The sequence below is a fragment of the Calonectris borealis genome, chromosome 4 (genome assembly GCF_964195595.1).
Source record: "Calonectris borealis chromosome 4, bCalBor7.hap1.2, whole genome shotgun sequence".
In the NCBI taxonomy this organism is placed as follows: domain Eukaryota; kingdom Metazoa; phylum Chordata; class Aves; order Procellariiformes; family Procellariidae; genus Calonectris; species Calonectris borealis.
In genome coordinates this window covers 28,055,552-28,080,362 of record NC_134315.1, presented here as the reverse complement: position 1 = coordinate 28,080,362, position 24,811 = coordinate 28,055,552, and the positions used below count along the sequence as shown (strand labels likewise).

Genomic DNA, 24,811 nt, shown 5'->3' with positions numbered 1-24,811 from the left:
AACGTTGTTACACTGTCTTTAAAATGCAGTTTAAAAATCTTTATCAGATAATCTAGTGATGGTTCTAAGAACCAAATTGAGGATATCTCTTACTTAACTGACTTTATTTCATTGTTTTCCATTATTTAAAAACCCTTCATTGTTGCAGAGATCTCTGTGATTCAATTTGCTAACATTCTCCTCCCCTCTCATCATCCTTATAAAGATACCAAGAAAAATACAATGTTAGAAAGCACAAGGCAAATAGCAATAAAATATTAGAGCCAGACAAATGGTCCCACAGGTAATCTTTTTAAAGTTGGCTGTATAGACTTTGGACTGCCGATAACTTTGAAACTTCCACTACCAGTACAAAGAAAATCTTTATGACTCAACCCATATCAGAAAAATCTGACACATAATAATTCAGGACAGTGCAATTTTCTTAACAGCACTAGCCAGAGAAACTGATTTCAGAAAATTTTCATCAGCCAGCGCAATCACCATGCAAAACTAATATGCAATTATTTTTTAGGGCAGACAGATTCAGTTCTTTGCCATTTACAGCAGGAAACTCCCAGTGCAATTTTAAGACAGCAGCCAGGAGCCTTAGCTTAACCAAGTTTCAGAAAGCCACTTGATAACTTTCCCCTTCATTTGCAAAATGGATAGTTGAAATAGTTGAAATAGATAGCTGAAATCTGATATACTATCTTTCAGCCTTATTATGATCTCACCTACAAAATATGTCTCCGGAGCCAAATGTTTTCTGGATTAAGTAGCACTTAAAATCAGGATTTGGGTGTTGTCCCATTGGTTTAGTTTCTTTGAGTACATCAATCATTATAAGTCACAGAAAGCATTATTCTAGGATGATTATTTTATATCAATTAGTTTGACTAATGATACAGATACATTTGGAGTTTTTTAGCCAGTCAAAATCCAAGATTCAGCCCTGTAAAAGTAAACGTGATGGAGAGAATGCTCTGCCATTCATAAGACATACACTATATAAAGTGAACGAAACTGCAATATTTCCTAGAATATGTTATGTAAAAGGAAAATATTTGTCACTAAGAAGGTTGAATGGAAGTAAATTTCATAGAGTGATTTTCTTTCATTTCATAGATGATTTCTTGAGCACACATCAGTGAAGATTCACCTGGTAAAGTTCCATGAGAGTTTCTCAGTGTATGCATTCTACCAAATACAGTGTTTGCTTGTTGGGTGAGCAAAGTGGCCCCAAACCACATGGAAAGTACACTTGCTTGTTCTGATATTGATCTTTGTCTTCACTGAGAGCTTGATTGCTTCTCAGCCTTCAGTGGCAGGGCCATGGCACAATCCAGTCTTGTTCTTTCATCTGTTAGTTCGATAAGGCTAATGTCAGCTCTGAAAAGAACTGATCAGGAAAGGGGAGAGTAAAGAAAGTTAAAAATTGCTCTGGTGCTGCTCATGAAACAGCCTGTTCATCTATTACCCTCCTCTTCCCTTATCAATTCATTTCAGTCTAACAAGACTTCCTATAGAAGAGGAAAGGTGCTGGGGTTACTTTACTTATAAACACAGTATTTGCAAAATGGTTCTTTTGAGACAATGAACAACACTACCTATAAGACTTTTTCTTTCCAGCAAAACAAACTCAGTTTTTCAGTGGGGAAATGCTGCTGTTTCTGATAAGTAGTTTTCACTTTTCATTGCTATTTTGCAGTATATTTAATATGAACACGCTTAATGCTTACCTTAACCTATACAGAACACATCATGCAAACTTCAGCTAGCACCTGCCCTAACAAAGATTTTTCTTTGGCAATGGGTTATTCCATATTTCCCCTCTGTGCCTACTCTGTGTTGAAAGACTGATTGTAGTGTGCTGTAACCTGGCATCCAACCAGGGAAACAATTGTTTTCTACAGGTGCAGTGTTAGTAGGAGAGTTATAAGCTAGTTTTGCTAATGTTTGATCATATGCTATGTTTGATAAATGGCTTTCAGCTGAACAATCTGAGTAGTGATATAAACAATTTTTCTTTGTTTGATGTAATCGCTGGATCAGGAAATTGAAACCTATACTTCTGCAAAATTGTGTTACAGGAGATATAAGCTGTCTGATTTGCTTCTTGGGTCTTTGTCTGCATAAAATAAATGCTAATTAGAAATGCTTATTAAATTTTAATACCAATTCTTAAGAAGTAGGCTGTGCCAGTCAGATACAGATGAGGAGCTAAGTTCAGGAAAATTCAATGGTAAAAACTGCAAAAATTTTTCAAAACCTCAAATTCCCTTGTGGTCAGGACAGAAGTTCTGTTGGAAAATTGTGCTAGAATTGTTCTTCTGGCTAAAACAAAGTTAGAAAGAAAATAATTGGTTAAAATATAGGTATTTTTAAGTTGTAATCAAAAGAAGGAGCAAAAGGATTATTCTTAATGTTGGTCACCAACAGGTGTTGTTGCAGTACAGTGTAAATAACAACCTATGTCCTCCCATTCATCTGGCTTTGCCAAACCTTCTGAATTCAAGCTATAATTGAACACTCATGTTTCCCTTGGGCTTTTTTCTTTCTCTTTACTTCAGAGAACTGACCAGATTGCAGACTAAGCTTCCCTTCCCCTCCAGAAAGCCTGATTGCCCTTTATCTCTCTTCCAGGTCAAAGTCATCTCTCAGGACTTTAACACCCAGTTTTCCCCAGGCCTCCAGGAGAGATTTTTACTTCCCCCAACACTGTCAGCATGAGAAAGCCTTTCGTCTCCTGTCTCTCACTTTCTGTTTTATTCTCTCAAGACAGAGTACTTCGCTGCCACACTTGACATTTCTGACAGCTATTGAGGGACTGATTGAAGTGCAGCCCTTTTCATAAGATTTACATAAAGTTAAAATTACAAGCCTGTGCTGCAGGCAGGCTGCAAGAATGGCTGGGAGCTAGAGATTTCCATTGTGCCAGCTCAGAAGTAGCCGGTGCCTCCTTATTACGTTTCAGTAGGGCTGAGCATATAATGAATCAGCCAAAATGGGACAGAAGCCCACCAGAGGACTCACACCACTAAGCAGATAGACCTCCCCAAATCAAACCTAGGAGCATTTGTGGTGAATGCAGTTTCCAGATTTCTGGACATGTGTTACTCACTGAAAGTGTCACACATATCTTATCCTTTCACATGAAGATCGTCATGCATTGCCATGGAGCACGTATAATGCCACCATTTCAGATGCACTCTGTCTTTCTGGTGCAAAATAGTGCCACAAGCTAAGCCAGGAAGAGACTGAGCCAAAATCTTCAAAGCTTTGTTCAAAGCTTTGTATTGGTTGCAGTTTATGCCTGAAATGTGATGAATTCAAAGCATCGCTTGCCTCTCTGGTAGGTTCGTTGAGGAATTCTGTGAATCCAAGAGAAGACATTTACTTAATCATCTTAACAAACACTGAAAATACAGGGTACTTAAAATCATTTCAGAGCGTCTCCACAGCCATCACACCAGATTTTCAGGCTCCCAAACAACATTCCAAACACTGACAATCACAGATCTTCCATTTCCCTCCAAGATGTCTCTGTGAACCCAGACAGCAGAAAGCTTTCTCCAGCATCCCATGTATAAACTCAGTTTTTCTCCACAAGTATTCGATTTATCTCCTGAATTCCCTCTATAGTATCAGTAGAGTATTTTACTCCTCTCCAGCCTATCCCGTATATTCACAGTCACAGACCTTGCATAGCTACCACTTGAGATTTTCTGCAAACTAGGTACTTTATCTCAGTATCTACAACCCGGCCAGTCTCATTCGCTATGATCTTGGTTTCCGCTAGTTCTTCTGGCTCTTGGTTAGCTTCATCTTTTCAAATACCTCTGCAGAATAACTTGACAAGGATGCTACATAATTTCATCCTATCAACTTTACTCAGAGAGGTTTCTCCAAAGACACTTCAGTTACCTTTATCATCCCGGAGAAGAGAAGGACCTTTGCTTCCCCCTCTTGTGTTTTACCCACTTACTCCCAGCATCCACTCAACATGGTTTTCTGTCTCGCCTCCTGCATTGCTTGATGTAAGTTGAATTCCTTTAAAAATCATCAGATACAAAGTATTTACTAAAGTAATACGGATTTTGGCTATGTGTAAATAATTTGCACTAAAATTCACACCCGGTCCAGAGAAAACATGGCAGCTATGAAGCATGGTGGCATATCAGTGGTCAAACTGAAACTTCCCACTACTGCAAGAAGAATATTATTTCTAGCAGATATGGCTTGTGTTGTGACAGGCCTGAATACAGTTGTGATGTCTACAAAAATGTACAACATTATGTTGTTGCATGAATCATGTGACCATTTGGAGGTCTTTTAATTTAGATCTAAATTTTGGCCTGAACTTTCATTGCGTATTAGACTCATTTTGGCTCCAGCAGCATGTCTGATCTATGCAAAACTAAGGGGGCATAGCTTTCAAATTATCCCAGTGAGGGCTTATGGTTGTGTTACATCAACGACAAAGGAAAGGAAAAGAGTTGAATTTCTACTTTGGCTGTTTGCAGCTGTTTACCTGGAGAGAGTTTTCTGAAGACTCTGCTCACAGAACAGCAGCATAATAGTTTATGCAATGTGCCTTCGACATGAAAAAGATATAGGCATTTTAAAATGTCTGGAAAATTAGGAAGTCAAACAAAATGTGAAAATAAAAACGGTAGATTCACAATTTATCATTCCTACCAATTTTCTGTGCCTACTAACAGACAACATGAGATTAGAAAACAGGCAAATTGGAAGGTCACTGTTACTACTCCAAAGTACCTTGCAAACAGAAACTAATTAATGTAAAAGAGAAAAAAAGTCTACTGCATGTCACCTAAAGAAATGCTGCCATCAGTAAATTAAAAATGTATGGCTTGAGCTGCATAGCATCTGCCTGCCTAAAGCTATGTCTGTAAATAGTGTGGAAGACCAGAGAACTGAAACAATGGATCACAGATGGGTTATGAAAAGGATGCTAATACTAATTATACAAATTTAAACAATGTGCAAGCCCTGGAAATCTGAGAATAAGCCTCTGTTCTTAGAAGATTTGTCCTAGATTACACCATTTAATTTCCTTGCTTAACATTATGAGTTACTACTTGGTGATAAAAGTTATATGTAGGAATATCGAAAATAATTATTATTCAACATTTGTTCAGTGCTTATTTCACCTCTATCTTTTTATCACTAGCATCAGGGAGAAACAGACTGAGTAAAATAGGAATTGGACTTCAATAAAATGGAACTTTTTCTCAAGTTTAAAAAAGATTGTTCAACTTTTTCACTTATTTTTTCTGGGCCTTTCTGTTTTCTGGTTCTAGTCAAAACAAGAAAAAGAGTTGGAAATAAAAGAAAAGAGCATATAGGTCAACTTGAAAGAGTTCTGACTAGCACTTAGTGTTTTGTCACTTGCCCAAAAAGGACTTTTAAACATAGACTTGCCTATATTTGGTTATTTGTATGAAATACTTGAATAAATGACTAGTTATTTTTCTTGCATAGTTATTTTCCTTACTGTCAGTTCACATTTTCAAGTACTTTGGGGCTTGCTTTTTAATAATATGAGTAGGATTTTTCAAATAAATTTAATTGTCTTGAGTGGGAATGTTTTGTCCTGCTATTTATTCAGACTTTGGTGGTAATTCTACCATTTACTTATGTACCATTTCCCATTATGTCACCCTGAATTATTAAAAAAAAAACACAATATATTTTTCTTAAACAGCACCCATAGTTGTTGGGCTCAAGTCCTATTTTGTCTTGTCATAAGCAGCTTTTTCTTTTGCTTTTTATTTATCACACTGTTCAAGGTGTTTGAATCTTTAGTTGCCTGTCTGTGGAGGATCATTGGGCAGCTTGTGTCCTGTTTGAGAATATTTTGTAAGTAAGGATAGCTTTAGCCAGAAGTGAACTAGAGCAGGACTTGCTGTGGGCTGGCAGATAAAGATGAAGGTGTTTGATATCTCAAATCTTGTGGAAAAGTTAGCAAACAGCATGGCTCCGAGGGAGTCCTGGTTTGAGCACGCTGGTCCCATCTGTCTGTAATCACTGCTGCTTCACTATATTTCATACTGAAGAGAAACAGAGTTGTGTTGATCAGCAGCAAATGGCTGTCATGAAAATTACTATGTCTACTCTGGCCCATTTCTTTTTAACTTGGCAGCATCTTTGGAAAACCCTGTTTACTGTTCTCTGGCAGACAGACGAAGTTTAAAAAAAAAAAAGATGTTGCTATCCCTTCCCTCTTTCTCTTTTCTTCTCTCTTCCCTTACTCATCCTTTCTAAAATATTCCCTGTGTATCCTTAGATTGCTAGAGAGATGCTAATAATAATGTAATAATACATACATACATACATACATGGATCTCTGACTCAGTCATTTTATATTTAAACATAGCCAGGTGCAGTTTACTCATGCAGTGATCCCCTTTATAGTTCCCAAATGTCAATTACAGTGAGGTTAATTAAAAGGCATTAGTGATCTATGAAATGAATTCTAGTCTGTTGAGCTTCTTACAAATGTGATTCATCATATTTCTGACTGTAGAATAAAACAGTTAGCTGGTGAGATCCTGCTCGTAATGTTACATAGCTCTTCCTTCTTTGCCAGGATATGCTTTGTGTAGTGAATGGATCTGTTTTTCTAAGACTTACCTTCAATATACCAGAATATCATAGGAAACAGCACAATAGTCCATAACTTCTTTCTTATTTGCACCAGTGCTCCAACTGGTGATTCTCCTAGTGTTAAAGACAATCAGCAAGTAAAAACCAGTATTCAGGAAAACACTTATCAGTAAGACTTAGCTCAGATGAAAATTTACTGCATTTTCATTGGCAGATGTTTCAGCCTTTCATCATGGATTAATTACACCTAGGGTCAGTCTGTCTTATACAACAGAACTACTTCTGCTCACTCAGAAAACAACTAAAGAAGGTAATAGCATAAATGAAATAAGGTGTCACTCTGAACTGCCAGTAGCAGAGAAAATTCAAAATTACTATCCATTCTTCACAATTTACCTTCCTAAGCAATAAAATCAGAGGAAAAGTTAAATGAAATCTGGCTTTGATTTGGGATACACCCTGGAGATTTCATGTTTGGCAGATAATGAGCTTTCTGCCAAAAGTTATATTATCTGTATTCCTGTGAATGGAAGCTGGAATAAGATCCTGAAATTCCCAAGGAGTGTTGAACAAAACTGGGAAACCGTCACCCTCCCAGTATGCTTAGTTTTCATTTCCAAACATCTGTCAAATTATGTACTTTTTTCTTTCCTGTTGATCTATACAATTTAAATTCTACCTGAAAATGTTACTCATGTGGGCTGAGATAAAACCAGGCTATTCTGTAAAAAGTTGAAGTTGTCATTTGTACTGCACAGTTAAGGAAAACTCCAACCATTTTCCAGGTGGACACAGGGCATTCTCTTGCATAGGGTCACAAAGCACCCTGCAACCAGTAATGAATCTTGCACAGATCTTTGAATGAGGCAAAGAGCAAAGTTGAGCTATGCTTAGTGCAACAAAGAGCTGATGAAGTGCTGATTCAGTCCTTACTCCTCAATGAGAGACAGCCTTATCACTCAATATATGGAAGTGATGAAAAGGAATCTCGTGAAGTTATAGCACTACTTCGTTCTGTACTAACACTGAGTGATGAAGGGCCTTGTTTCCCTACTATATTACTTAACCTAATTGGAACTACGGTCTCAGTTATCTCATTACTCAATAATACCTATAACTGGTACCTTCATCTTCAAACTCTGAGTAGTTAGTTACTAGTCATACACTCAATCTCCATTTCTTTAAATTAAAGATCCATCTGCATTGCACACATACGGTGCTTCATTCCTTTTCTTATGCAATAGATTCCAAAACCAAAGGCAGAGATCTTGAGATTTTCATGCAGATATAGAGGATGCAACTCTTTGACAGCATACATAAACCAGCTCTGCCCTAGAATAGCCTATACTGCAGCTGCTAGCCTTAGAATCCTAGAATCATAGAATCATTTAGGTTGGAAAAGACCTTTAAGGTCATCAGGTCCAACCGTTAACCTAACACTGCCAAGTCCACCACTAAACCATGTCCCTAAGCACCACATCTACACGTCTTTTAAATACCTCCAGGGATGGTGACTCCACCACTTCCCTGGGCAGCCTGTTCCAAGGCTTGGCAAACATTTCAGTGAAGAAATTTTTCCTAATATTCAATCTAAACCTCCCCTGGAGCAACTTGAGGCCATTTCCTCTTGTCCTATCATTTGTTACTTGGGAGAAGAGACCAACACCCACCTCACTACAACCTCCTTTCAGGTAGTTGTAGAGAGTGATAAGGTCTCCCCTCAGCCTCCTTTTCTCCAGGCTAAACGGTCCCAGTTCCCTCAGCCACTCCTCATAAGACTTGTTCTTCTTCACCAGCTTCGTTGTCCTTCTCTGGACACGCTCCAGCACCTCAATGTCCTTCTTGGAGTGAGGGGCCCAAAACTGAACACAGTATTCGAGGTGCGGCCTCACCAGTGCCGAGTACAGGGGCACGATCACCTCCCTACTCCTGCTGGCCACACTAGTTCCGATACAGGCCAGGATGCTGTTGGCCTTCTTGGCCACCTGGGCACACTGCCGGCTCATGTTCAGCTGGCTGTTGACCAACACCCCAAGATCCTTTTCTGCTGGGCAGCTCTCCAGCCACTCTTCCCCAAGCCTGGAGCGTTGCATGGGGTTGTTGTGGCCAAAGAGCAGGACCCGGCACTTGGCCTTGTTGAACCTCATGCAGTTGGCCTCGGCCCATCAATCCAGCCTGTCCAGGTCCCTCTGCAGAGCCTTCCTACTCTCGAGCAGATCAACTCCCGTCCAACTTGGTGTCATCTTCAAACTTACTGAGGGAGCACTCAATCCCCTCATCCAGATTATTGATAAAGATATTAAACAGAATTGGCCCCAATACTGAGTCCTGGGGAACACCACTTGTGACCGATCGCCAACTGGATTTAACTCCGTTCACCACAAATCTTTGGGCCTGGCCATCCACCCAGCAAAGGGTACGCCCGTTCAAGCCATGAGCAGCCAGTTTCTCCAGGAGAATGCTGTGGGAAACAGTGTCAAAGACTTTACTAAAGTCTAGGTAAACAACATCTACAGCCTTTCCCTCATCCACTAAGCAGGTCACCTTGTCATAGAAGGAGATCAGGTTAGTCAAGCAGGATCTGCCTTTCATAAACCCGTGATGACTGGGCCTGATCACCTGGTTGTCCTGTACGTGCCGTATGATGGCACTCAAGATGATCTGCTCCATAATCTTCCCTGGCAATGAGGTCAGGCTGACAGGACCGTAGTTTCCCGGATCCTCCTTCTGGCCATTCTTGTAGATGGGCGTCACATTTGCTATGTTCCAATCAACTGGGACCTCCCTGGTTAGCAGGTTTGCTGATAAATGATTGAAAGTGGCGTGGTGAGCACTTCCGCCAGCTTCCTCAGTACCCTTGGGTGGATCTCAACTGGTCCCATACACTTGTGTGTGTCTAAGTGGTGTAGCAGGTTGCTAACCGTTTACCCTTGGATTATGGGGGCTTCATTTTGCTCCCCATCCCTGTCTTCCAGCTCAGGGGGCTGGGTACCCCGAGAACAACTGGTCTTACTATTAAAGACTGAGGCAAAGAAGGCATTAAGTACCTCAGCCTTTTCCTCATCCTTTGTCACTATGTTTTCCTCCCGCATCCAATAAAGGATGGAGATTCTCCTTAGCCCTCCTTTTGTTGCTAATGTATTTATAGAAACATTTTTTATTGTCTTTTACGGCAGTAGCCAGATTAAGTTCTAGTTGGGCTTTGACCCTTCTAATTTTCTCCCTGCATAACCTCACAACATCTTTGTAGTCCACTTGAATTGTCTGCCCCTTCTTCCAAAGGTCATAAACTCTCCTTTTTTTCATGAGTCCCAGCCAAAGCTCTCTGTTCAGCCAGGCCGGTCTTCTTCCCTGCCCAGGCTCGTCTTTCAGCACATGGGGACGGCCTGCTCCTGCAACTTTAAGATTTCCTTCTTGAAGAATGTCCAGCCTTCAGGACTGGACTCCTGGACTCCTTTGCTCTTCAGGATTGCCTCCCAAGGGACTCTGTCAACCAGTCTCCTAAATAGGCCAAAGTCTGCCCTTCAGAAGTCCAAGGCAGCAGTTCCGCTGACCCCCCTCCTTACTTCTCCAAGAATCGAAAACTCTATCATTTCGTGATCGCTATGCCCAAGACAGCCTCCAACCATCACATCACCCACAAGTCCTTCTCTGTTTGAAAACAACAGGTCCAGTGGGGCACCTTCTCTAGTTGGCTTCCTCACCACCTGTGTCAGGAAGTTCTCTTCCACACACTCCAGGAACCTCCTGGACTGTTTCCTCTCTGCTGTATTGTATTTCCAGCAGACATCCAGTAAGTTGAAGTCCCCTTGATGTACAAAAGGGAACAGACTACTCATCCACCATTTCTGTGTGAGCAAAATAGAATGCCTCTCCATGGAGAAGAGTTACAGACTTTGTTGCTGAAAAAATCTAAGGTGTAAGCTTTTTTGTGGCTTTTTTAACCAAATAGGTAAAAGGTCTGAAAATCAGAATGTAGCAGGTTGTATGCTTTTTACCAGCTCCTAAACCTGTTAGTCAAAATAGCTGCCAAGTTACTTATTCCATATATATCATATGTGCAGTTGGAGTAATTTTTTAGCAAGGTCAGTGTGAGCCACTTTATGCTCTAGTCTGAGTCAGGATTTGGCCCAGAGATGTATATTTTTAAAATAAAAGATAAATTGTTATTATTATAATCATACTTTTCATATAATAATGTTCTTACAACAGGGCTAGAATCTATATCATGTCATAGAGTTAAATGTGTTCTGGTTAAGGAATATGACTACAAATGCAGATGCTGAGATGAGTAAATTGGCTATCTGCTTTTCTTTTGGAGCAACATTTCAATGGCTCCTTTGCATGGATATCATTTAATCCCCTGCAGCAAGAAAAATCAATAACAACATTTATTCTAATATCATGCCTTCAACCAATGCAGAAACCCCAAACTGATTACATTTCTGCCAGTTGCATAACCTGCTACTAAAATGAGAATTGAGACAGGACGGAAGACAGGTCAGAAAGTTCACTAGACATCTCTCCTTTTTTGACAATTCTTGCCCTTATCTGTTGTGACTTCAAAATAGAATTGCTAGAGCAGCTGAGGATAAAACTACCTGGTTGAAGGAGCTAAATGGTTCAAGGCTGCTCCCAGTCAGTGGCAGCAGAAAAAAAGATAGTATTAGTCACTGGTATCCACCTGCAAATATTGACCTGTAAAAGTTCCCTTCTACCCCACAGTGTCTCACGTGAAGATCCACAAGAACATCATGCACCAAGCAGGTAGGTTTGCAAAAGGCCTGACCACGCAGCAGATACAAAAACAATAGCTGCCATGGCAAAATTTTGCAGACAGATTTAAATGAAGAGAATCTATTTCCTGAACAAGTCATTTAGAAACTGCTGTCTCTTTTAAATCTTCATGACAGCTTAAGTTTGGACTTGGAGGGCCTGAGTAGGTGGTTATATTTTTGGATCATGGTGGGACTTGGAAGAACAGCTGGACTTATCCACTGCATGTTTGGGAATCTAATCGAAAGCATCAGCCAACACCTGGAAAGGGAAGTTCTCAAGATGCAGCTTAAGACCTGCAATAGGTGGAAGGAACTCCAGCAATAATGGTCAAAGGTCTCATTTTTCACTGTATCTATCAGTCTGTCTCTTATGACATTCTCCACTTGAACAGCAATGAAATACTTCACAATTGCCTGTGGGGCTGGGAGGGAGAGTCCTTTGCATTTAGGTGTAGTAAACCAAGAGCAGGACATGTGCAGCTGGGCAGGAAAAAATCAGATTTTCTTCAAAAAGCTGTAACTTCAGTTGCAGGTTTAGAAACTGACTGCTTTCTGTCTTACAGAAGCTGCATGGGGAAATAGATTTTTCTTAAATAATAGTGTGTGACTGCTGTCAATTCTTACTATTTTTAAAACTTGTTAGATAATTAGCAATCAGCAGTGTTCCAAACAAGGCTACCAGGAGTAAAGAAAAATGTCTTTGCCTTTGTACTGGCATTGACTGATTTGTCGATGCAGGATATAACATTGCATGTTGTTATAAACTTGTGCAAATATTGGCCAGTAAGTTCTCCCATATTTCTTGGAAGTGGAGAAAGAATGAGTCTGCATGTGGTATTTCTGTGGTATAAAAGACATACTCCTCCGACATTATTGATGGATGGTGTCTCTAGATATAGTTCCAAAACAAAACTGTAGTAAGGTTGTTAAAATGCTTTTCACAATTCATACTAGCAATGAATGATGGTTTTTCTGTCTTCTTTCTTGCCATGTGTGAAATGAGTCTCTACCTCACTGACTCCAGCTGCACGTCTGTGACCATTTCTGTTGCTTTGTATGATGGAGGTTGTAAAGAGTTGTGCTGTGGCAGCCTCTCCACAACATAACTACCGTGTCAAGCAAAACCACAAGATTGCCTGCTTGGTTGGGAAGCTATATTTTTCCAACTCCTTTTCAAAATCAACAGGCTGGGGATGCTGTCCTAATTACTATTTATCTTACAAGTTTTGGAAAAATTCAGTGAGATTTGAATTTCATGCTTTGTACTACCTAGTACTGGATGTTGCAGCAGTGAGGAAGGTTTTCGTGCATGAAAGTCATATCCTTTTCTCTCTGGCTGCAAATTCCGTTCTGAAGCATATTTTGTAGCACTTAAGCTACAAACTTATGATGCTGCCGAACATTGCAGTCACAGGTTAAAGCTCCAGCCAAAAAAGCAGTATCTCTTTGACCATTTCTTTCTTTCAAGCTGTTAACCAGCTGTTAATCAACCTTGTGTTGGTGTAGTGTGTAATAAACTGTCAACACTAGTAGACAAATGTCAGAGCAGGTTGCTGACAGACCAGAGCAGTCTAGCAAGCGTTATCTGCAAATAAAACATGACTTCATTTCTTCTGTCTTAGGGAAGGAATTAGTCCTCAGTGACACCTACACGCCAATTAAACTGGCAGCAGGTGACTCCTGAAACGTGGTCTTGGTCAACTGCTAAAATGCAGTTTTCTTGGGTCGTTGTAACACAATACCAGTATGGCATGTGTACCTTGATATTTGTCTAGCTTGTGTTTGCAAAAATTACTGTAAGTGTTTGCAAATCCTAGTTGAGAACTGAAACAGTTCTGAGATCTGTAAACCAAGTGGAATTGCAATGTAATTAACTCATTAGAAAGTATTTTTGTTAATGTCTTCTATGGCATGAAATAAAAAACATTAGTACATGCCTGGAGAATCATACCACTAAGGTAAAGATAATTCCTCACTCTTTTGAACTTTTTTTTTTTTTAAATAAAGGAGCTGTGTTTCATCCTCATTATTACCATATTTTTGCAATTGCACAACTCCACAGCTGTGCAGTCTGGTGACAAAGTGGCCCAGCGTAGCCAAATATTTGCTTCCACATTTGTAAATGTAACTAAAACATACCTCACCTAAGACACTCAGGTGCAGTGAGGACCCTTAAATATTTGGTTGCAAAGTAATTTATTTGTACACAAAATTTAGGGGTCAATGACCAAGAATGGTGCTCGTAATTAAGCATATAGGACAGTTCATATTTGTAGGCAATTGATTTCAGCTTTATGTGTTCCACAAACTTTGTGTATGTTGTGTCAAAGGCATGCAGATATTCAGGATCAAGAGGACACAGCAAATGAGCTAGCAGGCAGCCTGTTGTACCATGTCAAAGAAAGGGGAATAGCGTCAACTTTTCTTGATAGTCCTACTTTTAAGAATATTTCAAAAGGTATTTTCTCATAATTGTCCTGCTGAGTTACTGAGTTGAGCTCCACAGCTAGGAAAAAAGTGAATGGTTATTGCTACTAATTAATGATTAAGACTAATCAGTTCATCTTTTTCATCTCTGTTGTAAGAGGCCAATTTAGAAAAAAAATATTTCCTACTGTTAGACTAAGTAGAAAAAAATTCTGCACTAGCATCCTAAGAATTATTTTTATAGGCCATTTACATAACATTACTTTTTTTCAAGTCAGTTGAAGAAAGATGAAGCATTTTCCATGTTAATTCAAAGGTTGAGCACCTTCTTGAGTAGTTCCACAAAAGGACATTATATAAGAATACAAGAGCAGTACATGGGTTCAGATCCAGTGTTCTTCTAGTATTCCAGGTCATCTACCAGACAGATAATTAAAAGTAAGAGCGTGGCAAGCATACATGATATTTTTTCCTAATACTCTCTCAGTTTATGACTATTTTCAACTCAGAGAATTTCCTGAGGCCGATATGATTTAGGAATCCCACTTAGTACAACCAGGAGGCATCTTTTTCCATTTGGCATTCACATTCATCGCCTGAGAACAGTACACTGTTTCTTTCTTTCAAAAAGAAAGCAAATGTCTTTTTAGATTTAAAGAGACAGGATGAAACAAGATGGCAGAACATGGTTGTCTGCAACCTGTCATGTCTTGGCTACCTGGATTCAGTCTCCTCTCTACCTCTTGCCCCTAACAAGCAAGTCACAGGCTATAAGCTTTTCCAGCTGAAGCAATGCCATCATTATAATGCTTAAGAGCAAGCAAGAAAGAAATGGAAGTCAAACATGATGCTGAAGCATAGTATTTGGGATGGCAAGTTGAGAATCAGCAAGCCTGTGTTCCCCTCCTGCTCTGGCAACTTATTCATCTGTCTTGTGACTGTCTAATTCGAAGTACAACTCCCACCACTGCCTCCTGCAGACACGATTTGTAACAAAGCAGCATCTGCTCATGTACAGTTTGTGTAGGATCTGATTCACTAGGCATGCTCAGAGGACACCTACTGCATCAAGCCCTGCAGGTGAGACAGGCAAAGGAATGCCTATTTTGTGGTTCCCATAGGACATGAGTAGGAGGTAACTGTCATGTCCTGTCAATACGGAGATGCTGAGGCACATGGCCAAGGCAGATCATTAGTCAAATCTTCATTAATAAAAGGCTTTTGCTGCCTTTGAGACAAGGTGGCACGAAAGAGAGGTTTGGAGGATCACAGTTTTGGAGCTGGATGTCTAAGTCCTTCTTCAGAAGCCTATGGGGTTTTTGAATCTATACCTAAAGTCTTGATTCACTCTAGTACTATATATTCTGTATATACATATTCACTGCAGTATTACCATAGCTTCTTTGCTATGCCCTTTGTCATGCAAAGGATAAGGCCAAGGGGTGAGGCTTATTAATAAATCACTGTTTGGGAAAGTAGCTACATGGCGTAGACTTCACAAAGAGAACAACTTAATTCTGTTCTCCCTCAGTCCAGGGCAGCAGCTCTGCTTTTTCCTACAGGCTGCACAATCTGCTTGCAACACAGGCACTTAGATCCTAGCTGGGGTAAGCCTGAGACAACTCTATTCAGTACCAGTCAGTTGTTAGAAGTTGTTTTCTATCAACAGAAGAGAGAAGGTGCTAATGAAGTGCCAAACGACCTTTTCCTCATTGCTGCTCTCATCCTGCATCTACCAGAGTTTGGTTATACTTCAGACTCCAGCGCGTTTCACAGACCCTTGCTAGGAAGTGTGCCAGTTCAGTCTCTGTCCCAGGGAAGGCTGGTGTGCACAGATTCAAAACCGCAGAGCTCATGCCACTAATGCCTGACCTCTAATGCAAAATGCGTAAAGGTTAGTTCTCAGCTCTCTTGCATTTCATGTAGTAATTACCTATGCTAAACAGATACAAATATTGCAGCCGGTGGGGAAATATTAAGTCAGTGTCATAACAATTTTCACTCACCTGCAGATGTAGGTGTGATTCAAGAAGCAGTCAAAGTACCTGCTTATTATATCCTCTGAAGCAGAAACGTATGTAAACACAGAACAGAAATGTTTATTGTCCCAGGGCTTGCCTCTGCTTAGCCCCATACAGTGCACCTGAGTGTCTCAAGAACAGTGTCCTCATTTATGGATCCTTTACAAGGATCAAGACACATCAGGGCAAGGATAATTTTGAGGCCATACGGTGCTCTGGAAGGTTGGACAGATATCCAGTACATGCTGATCAGACTGGCACAAAAGTTGATCAATTTTTTTTTTCTTCAATTATTGATTCAGTCTTGAAGAAGTGATAAATGTAACCATGGTTTTGTCGCTAAGCTTCCCAATGCTGAGTGTATTGAAAAGTCAAGACATCCCTTACCTACATTTTTAAAAAATGAGACAGCCAAGTCTTTTTTAACTTGAAGCTTGTATATCACTTTCAGAGGCTTAGATAGTTTAAAGTCTATTTACTGATCATTTCAAGTCTATGTCAAATATGTATTTCAAGTCCAATAGCAGCAAACCCTAAAATATCATGAACAGTCTAATAATAGGCTTGTCTGAGCTCAGTGCTTTACAGCTGATTTATACGAGAACATGAGAACAATAAATACCAATATCCTCAGTACTGACCAACCCTAGGGTCCAGTTAAAAGCTCACAGACCTGAACATCTTCCTTTTAAATCAGTGTGGCTATTCAGCCACCAGCTCTGGAAACTACCAGTTTCAACTGTGATTTAATCAGCTGAATCAGCTGAATCACTGTCCCATGCACTGTGGTCACAGACCAAAACACTTAGGAAGATACAAAGGAAATGGTGAAGGGACACTATGCCCGTTCCAGTGGTGATCCAGTTGTCCTTCTAACATTGAATTTTCTGTAACAAACAGAAACCTACTTTTCATAATCACTTGAACCTCTATGTCATTACAATTTTTCCTATTCAGTGGATTTCAGTGTGATGCTGTTCAATAATTAGTTTTCCAGACTTGCTAACACTAGGAGCACACACTGGAACTTTATCTCTCAGAGGAGGTACCTACAGCTCACTGGGATTTATCTCCATCCATATAAGTGGTATTACTACAGCAAATGCCACGGCTTTAGGTTATCAGCAGGTTTCCCTAACATTGCTACTAGTAGGTACAAGCAGCCTAGCATGTCTTTTCTTTTTGCAAGCTATGCCTATTTGGGAGCCACAGCGCAGTGTGTATGGATGAGAATATGAAGGGAAAGTTCAGGAGACCTTTTACAATCTTAGTCCCATGAGTCCTTTGGACTAAGACCTCCTAGGAGAGGTTTTTAAGTTCAAAGAGTCCAATGATGCTGGAGTGTCAGCACTGATCATCTGCCAAAGAAGTGAGGAGGACAACATCATGACTTCTCCAGTGAAAGTGCAGACCTCTCTCTCTCTCTTCTCCCCAGAGTTTGGGGGATTGTAGTGATATATGCTCCAGAGGCTGGAGTGGTATACAAGGAGCCACCCACCCTAAAACCTTTGCTTGTACTGTTACACCAGAAACTTTTCTTAACAGCAGTTCGCAGCATCCGCCTTCTTTGGAAGATAGTTGGTTTTGCTGCTGTCTTTCATTTTATTTTCTCTATGGTATTAGCTAGCCCTACTGGTTTGGAAGCTCTACATGTCCTGCTGTACATTCACTTTTCCAGGTCACCTACAAGAAAGATGAAAGTGAACCTAACCACTCCAGAAGCTCTCCTTCTCTTAACACCTGATCCTTAACTCTTTGCCACCTCTCTCTCTAAACATCAATAAGCTAATTCTTTATCGAGCTGAATATTGACTTGCACTTTGTAACCTTAAATGTTAGCTCTACCTGAGCCACCGTGCTGGAAAATATCGTAAAGACCAAGTTCTTTATGTCTGACTCTTATCCACTCTGACGCAATGTTCACAAAGGCATTAATCAGGTTTGTTAACCAGGCCTGTCCTTTCGTAATAGACGTCAGCAGGCCCTGCCTGAGAATGAGATCTGTAGCTGATTTAGCAGAAGGTGACCTTTCAGAGGAGGCTGGAAGGCCAGTGGAGTGTGTAAGTATAGAAACGGAGGAAAGGACCCATGCTGAAACCGTGGAAATGAGGGGAGACCTGTGTAAAAACTTTGGCTGAGCTCTATTACGTTGCACGTTGGAATGGAAACCTGGTCTGGCATGAAATGATCATTGCACTACTTAGTAATATACCAGACAAGCCAAGGATTTTTGCTTTCTGTCACCTGGAAGCCATCATAGGGATGCCCTAGTGATAAAAATTGGTTATGAAGAGAATTACATTTATTTCAAGGAAACAAGAACCATTTCTCTACTACGTTCTATGGGAAAATATAGGATATATTCACCCATTTGCATTTTAACAGTATTCTAAGTATTAGGAAAAAAAATTCTAGTAATGCACTGAAATAAGAGCACAATTACGTTGGATATGCAGAGAAGGGGCTTACGCTTCCGGTGCAATTAGCAGGTCACGTCCCCAGCTCCGGAGCTGCCGACACCATCAGTTTTAGCGTTTCAGCAGGAGATAATTTCACTTATACCAAGGAGGTGCACGAACAGGGAGACTGGGAGCTCCAGATCTTTTCTGTTATTCAGGCTTTTCAGTAGGGTACATTTCTCATGAATAAAATGTTCCCAACTGTTTGACCCCTGCATTGCCAACCCTGTGGGAGGCCGGCCCTCCGGTTCCGGGTTAAGTGCACGTGGAGGCCGGGTGGACACGTGTGACCATCCCTGCCCTCCACCAATGACCACCGACTGGCCTCCCCCCTTCCCTGCCAAGCAGGGGCTGGGGAGGTGTTGCCACAGCAACGCCCTCTCCCCCCGCCCTGGGATGCGGTTGCTATGCCAACGCTCTCCTTGTGGCATCCACCCCTGGGAGGGAAAGGCTGGAGAGGTTGCCATGGAAACCATGCTCCCCTGAAGCATCAATAGGGCTGGTCTCTTCCTCACCTTTCTGCCCCCAAATGTCCTGCCCTGAAGCTGAGATAATCCCCGGAGATGTCCTGCTCTGTCCCACCCTGTCCCCACGGCCGTGCCAGCCCCAGTTGCACATGGCTGCTCCCACCGGGCTCCCAGCAGCTTCACCAGCCCTGCAGGGCCAACCCGATGGGAGACATTTTACTGTCACAGCGCTGCAGCAGCTGACATCTGGGGACACAGACAGTCGTCGGACAGACTAATGCGGGGGACCTAATTTCTCTTCTCAAGGAACGGTGGAAATGGGAAGTCGCTGGCTGTGCTGGTGATGGAAGTGCTCGGTGCATGGGTGTGGGAAAATGTATCAGGGGATGCACGTCTCCTTGGCGGTAGATATACATTCTCAGGCCAGGCTTTTATCCTTGGCGGTAGATATACATTCTCAGGCCAGGCTTTTATCATACAACAACAAGAACCAAAAACACCTCTTCATCTAGAAATACTTCCTGTATTACATCACTCTTTTTAAATTCCCAAAAACTCCAGAAGGTATGATTTTTTTTCAGATGAGTCTGTTATCAGAAGGAACGGTCTGAACCAATTCTGTAGAAAGGCTGTAGTTAGAAAATGTGGAAAAAATATTCAAAACACCAAATATTCCATGGAATATCAAAATACATAGGAGTGCTTTTAGCACAGGTATTTGAACAGAAAACATCAAAGGCCTTGACTGCATGACTTAACAAAGCCCCGTTAATGAATCCGTGCTTATCCCTAGAATATCTGAGCAAAGTGATTTGTTTTAAAGGATCTCTCCTCTATCACAGGGAGCATCTCGGGATTTTGGTAATAACATAGAAGAGGAGTTTGCAGATATAGTCTGAAGAATCAGAATGCCGACACTGCAGAAAATCTCAAAAAAAATAGTTTCAGGGTCACAGGACACTCACATATAGTATTTGGCTTCTTGCATACACAGTTTAGTTAGTAAGTGATACATTAAATACTAAATAAGAAGTGTTTGCATTCAAGAATTTATCAGTGCTCAGGATTTAGGACTGTCAAGAGTTCATGTGCATACTCTGCAATTACAAATACCTGCTTTGACACTGACTCTGAGAAATGTATAATAAGGTCATCTACTGCTGAATCATCAAAGGGGCAGAGATGGGCTCTCCCCAGGGATGAGGAACTTCATATACATCTTAACTGTTGGTATGCATCTACTGTTGCCTATCTAAGAGAAGCGAAACATGTAACTGCAGATGACCTCACGTAATCAAGGGGGGAACTTACAAAAACGCCATATCGAGAGATTTTGAGTTGTATCTTCTAATAGAGGCATATTTCTATCTTAGTGTATCTTTGAATGAAAAACTCTTATTGTTCTCTAAGTGGTATTACTGCACAATTAATTGTCTGGAACATACTTACAGAAAATTAGAAATCATCCTCTAATCTCATCCTAAAGGTCATTACTTCATTTGTAATTGGACGGATTTTGATCATATTTCACATTGGGATCAAGCAATTCTGAATCAATCTCAAAGCCAACCTTTGTGATTTGCTCTCCTCTGTGTTCACCATGTGGCATAGAAAATTGCCTCACAGTATGACATAAAAGGTATGCAAACGATCATTCTTCTTCAGTAGACCTCAAACTTTATCTCTGGGGAAACTGGAACTTGTTTGTGTAGAAACCTCAAATGATGTTCTCTGTATTATTGAATATATGTCTTTGATCCTGTGGATGCTTCAGGTAAAAATATACAGTTATTCTGGAAATCAGTCATCTAGACCTGCCTAAGCAGAAGCTGTTCAGTTCCCCATATATTTTCCTCACCCGCTTTCAAAACCTGCCTATTCTTTTGGCTTTTACAATGCCTGCAGCAGAGTTCTTAAATTTAATTATGTGCTGTATGAAAAACTGTTTAGTTTGTTTTCACCTGATAATTTAATTTTTCCACTTTCTTCTGCTGTAAAATATTGTCAATACAAGATCCTTATCACCTTTTAAGCCTTTACAGATTTTAATTATGGACTTCTGGGGTAGGCTTGGCTACGTATCATTTTCTGAAGTTATCAGATGGATATGCCTCCTCTCAAGTCTTCCCTTCTTCCGCATAGAAATAGTCCGGGTCCTAGCTGTAACTCTGTTAGGAATAAAAGAAACTTCACTGCAATCAAAGTACATTGATTTCAGTCCCTGAACCTTTCCAGCCTAAAACTGGAGATAGAAACAGCAAGATGACAGGGCCACTAATTAAGGTACATACGTCTTCAGATGGGACCATTTATTTAGGTGATTCAAATTTCTTAGCTTGGTGTCACTGATGCAGTGGAAAGAAGCTTTTAGGAGGAAATGAGGCTAGTGAGGCTAAATGGTGTACTCCATGTAGTGAAACATGGAACGGTATTTGGAACCAAGGTTGGAGAAGAATCCAGACACGCCCCAGTTAACACTTCCTAACTCATATCTCTTTAGAAAAAGTGAGTTTGTTACAAATTTTATCAGAGTAGGGAACTCAAGGGCAAACTCTCCAGTGAGTGGCTTGAAAGAAAGCAAGATATTTGAGTCCTATGTGATATAAACAACAAAAATTAACAGCTAATTCATCTTTGAAATATCCATCTTCCACAGGAACATTGGTATTGACAAAAAGACTGTTAGAATTTAGGTACAGCATAGAAGATAAATTCATATTCAGAAGCAAGAGAATGTTAATCTATAGTCATTTCTAAACGTATTATGAAATGACTTAGCTTCAAAGTAAGAAAGAACTTGTAGAAGATTTCATTTCAATACACAACAACAGTCGTTACTAATATCAAATTCCCCAGGCTTTAAAATTGCATAAATGCTTTTAAAACAATGCATTGAAGACAATTACTGGTTAATTTAAGTGACCATCCAAATTCTGGATTATAACAACCTTCAGAAAGGGTTTGGTTGCATACCTGTTGCTCTTTGTTTGAATAGTAATGATTATAAGACTTGAATAGTGTATATAGATAAATTATATATATGAACTAAATTTCTTAGAACTTTTATCTTGGTTTTTCTGAGGCCTGTATTTCTCTGCCTAAGGCATCAGTGTGGCATATATTGTTTCAAATACAGATATTCTGCTCCTTCTACAAAATAAATGGAAAGCAGACATTAATAAAAGAGACCTCTGACTAAGATTTCATTCCTCTGAAATTTTCATATAGGAAAACCGTCATTGCTGCCATCCTGCATCTAATTTGAGCCTCTTTGCAGATTAAACACAATGGAATTTGCAAGTATACATATTTACATGTAGGGGACAGTAGATAACATCTTAAACTCATTAGATCTAATATAATAGGATTGGAAACATGACACATCTCTGTACGGTGGATCTGTACAGAACTCCAATAAAGTCCCAGTTAATTCCTCTGTTACATTTCTTTCCTGGTCCATGCATGGGAAGCACAACATACACATTTCTAGTCAGCAAACTTTAGGTCAATTTTGAAAGAAGAATTTCACAGTCAATTTGGAGTATTGTATATATACACCGGAGCCGGTGTATACCAGAAAGACTAAGCAAGAATAGCAAGTGGACAGCAATGGGAATGAGGCAGAATTGAATTCAGAGTTTGAGAAACAATAAATGAGAGAGGTTTGGACAAAGGGAAAGAATAATATTGGGAGTTAAAAGGGACAAACACAGGGTTTACAGCCAGCAGGACCGCATCACCTACCTGAAATACTTTTGCCAAATTGTCAAAGAGGGCTTGACCAGCACTGACTTTATGCTTGACGCCCCTGACTGTGCCGTTTTTGCTGAGGATGTTGACTCGCTTTGTACCAAACCCCCTCTCTTTAGTGGCTCTGACTAAAATGAGCAAGTCATCCTGCTCATTCTCATTTTCGTCGCACTCAGACCCTATGTGTCCATTCTGCTGCCCATCCACTTCGCTCAGCCGGCTGGTGTGGTCGGTCTCCGAGCTACTGGCATACTCGGAGTCCAGTGAGTCGGCAGCCTCCCCGTCGGCATACACCTCCTTCAGCACCCTCCCGCTGTGCGAGGAAGCCACGCGGAATCGAACCTTCCTCGACAGTCTCTCGCTATCCGCCTTCATCTCACTTTTAAACATCGCCTCTTCCATTGATATAAGCAGTTTGCATTGTTCCAGTGTGGTGCCCATTGCTTTTGCCAGTTTGTCACACTTAACAACAATATCAGCGCTGTTTTCTGTTGACAGGGGTTCTCATATTAAACGAAAGAAGGTTCCCAAGAAGCTACACTGCCCTTCTGCAGTTAATAATGGATGCGTTTGTGCTATGGTTACCTTTAAACTAAAACCCGTAAAATGATCTCATCAATTAAATATTAAAAAGCCATTGTGTACTTTTTAGCACTAAGGACGAAAGCAAGAAAGGGAGAAATTATATTCATCAATTAAAATAAAAACTCAAACCCACACATAATAAACACAATAACAGAAATTACACAAGTTTATATGAATGTAGATTTTGTTTGCCAAGAAAGGCAAAAAGGAAGAGTTTTTTACAAGATCTGCAGAGCCAAAACTGTTTATGTACATTACACCTCAGGTGGAAATCGTGAACTTCAGCACTGGAGTCAATGATGGGGAAGTTTCTTTCATCAAAACCCTTCCTTCCCCTACCAGACAGACCTCATTCACCGAAGTTTGCTTTTTATATAAGCTTACAGAGATTCGGCAGGCAGCTCTGACTTGGTGTTTTGTGATGTTGGCCTTCTCACAGACTGGCAGAGCAGTTGAGAAGCAATTAGTCACAACTTGTTGCACAGAATAATTTGGTGTTATTAAATAAAACCGAGCCACAGCTAACACCACACAGTAACCACAGCCTCTATTCTGTTTTGTCAATTATTCAAGGGACTGGGCCAAGGGAATCTGAACAAAAGAACAGGAGAAAGCTAATTAATTGGGGCAACAAGGATCAAACAAAGAAAAGTAGGGTAAGGTGGATTCAACCACAGGGCAAACAAATTCCCCTATCCCAAAAAAGCACAAGTAGAGGCTGGTGCGGTGTTAGGCACCTGACTCTAGATGTAAAAATAACAAACCCACATCTGAGGTTTCTGGCTCTGTCTGTTCAATATCATGTAGCAGCACCTTAGATCCCCAAGCTGGTTCTGAGCCTGCATGATGATCCCTACTTACAGTGCTATTTCTGTATTTTCTCCATTTAAAGTAAAACGCAAAGCATTCCTTAGGGCAGCATCGAGAACTCCATCCCCTTCTCACTTTCCTGGCAAACATTCCCTACGCACTCTCTACAGCTTCATTTTCTCTCTAGACTCATGAATACCGAATTGCTTCCTGAAGCCTGTGACCCCCCCGCCAGGTGTAGGCACGAAATGAGTCCCTGGATGCTCAGCCAACCCAGAATGGCAACGTCTGCGGTCACAAGCAGCTGCAGAGCTTCAAGCATCTGAGGAGGCTTTCTGGCCAAGATTTTGGAACTGCAGACTCAAGTCTTTCAGCAATTAGGTGGTGGTTATTGTGACTTTCTTTTGAACAAGAGGTGTGAAAATACTGCTCTTCAGCTGAAGTAAAATCACAATTCTTATGACTACACTCTAAAATACAGCCACTTGCCCATAGGAACTTTGTCAACAAATACAGTTCATTATTACTAAAGACTGACTTAGAACTAGGAACATTTTGTAGATGAATGAATATTTCAAAATATATTTTACGGAATTATCTAAACAGGGCTGCAAGATACCTAGAGAAATCACTTAACCTGTTGCCTACCCCAAAGTTTACTATATCATAGTGTTTCCATGATTATCTGAGTGATCTCCTCTCAGAAACCTGCAGTAATGAACTTTGTTCACATTCTTTTTTTTAATTAAATAATAAAACCCAAGTGCTTTGCAATGAATTGCCACAGATTAAGAAATCCGAGCTTCTATAACAAATATTTTGCACAACACTTTTATAATATTTTTACCTCCTCCAATTGATGCTGTATATTCTTTAATATAGAAACCATTTTACTCCTATTG

The 24,811-nt window shown here is 40.4% G+C and overlaps 1 protein-coding gene across 1 annotated transcript in view; it reads right to left on the bottom strand.

The window, feature by feature from the left end:
- Positions 1-22,904, bottom strand: part of GRXCR1 (glutaredoxin and cysteine rich domain containing 1) — a 44,929-nt gene extending 22,025 nt beyond the window's left edge. Inside the window, exons 1-2 of the mRNA XM_075150548.1 lie at positions 22,509-22,904; positions 19,878-19,880 (exon numbers count right to left, since the gene is read on the bottom strand). Coding sequence (XP_075006649.1) covers positions 19,878-19,880; positions 22,509-22,904 — 399 coding nt within the window. The remainder of the gene's footprint in view (positions 1-19,877; positions 19,881-22,508) is intronic.
- Positions 22,905-24,811: the final 1,907 nt, after the last annotated feature.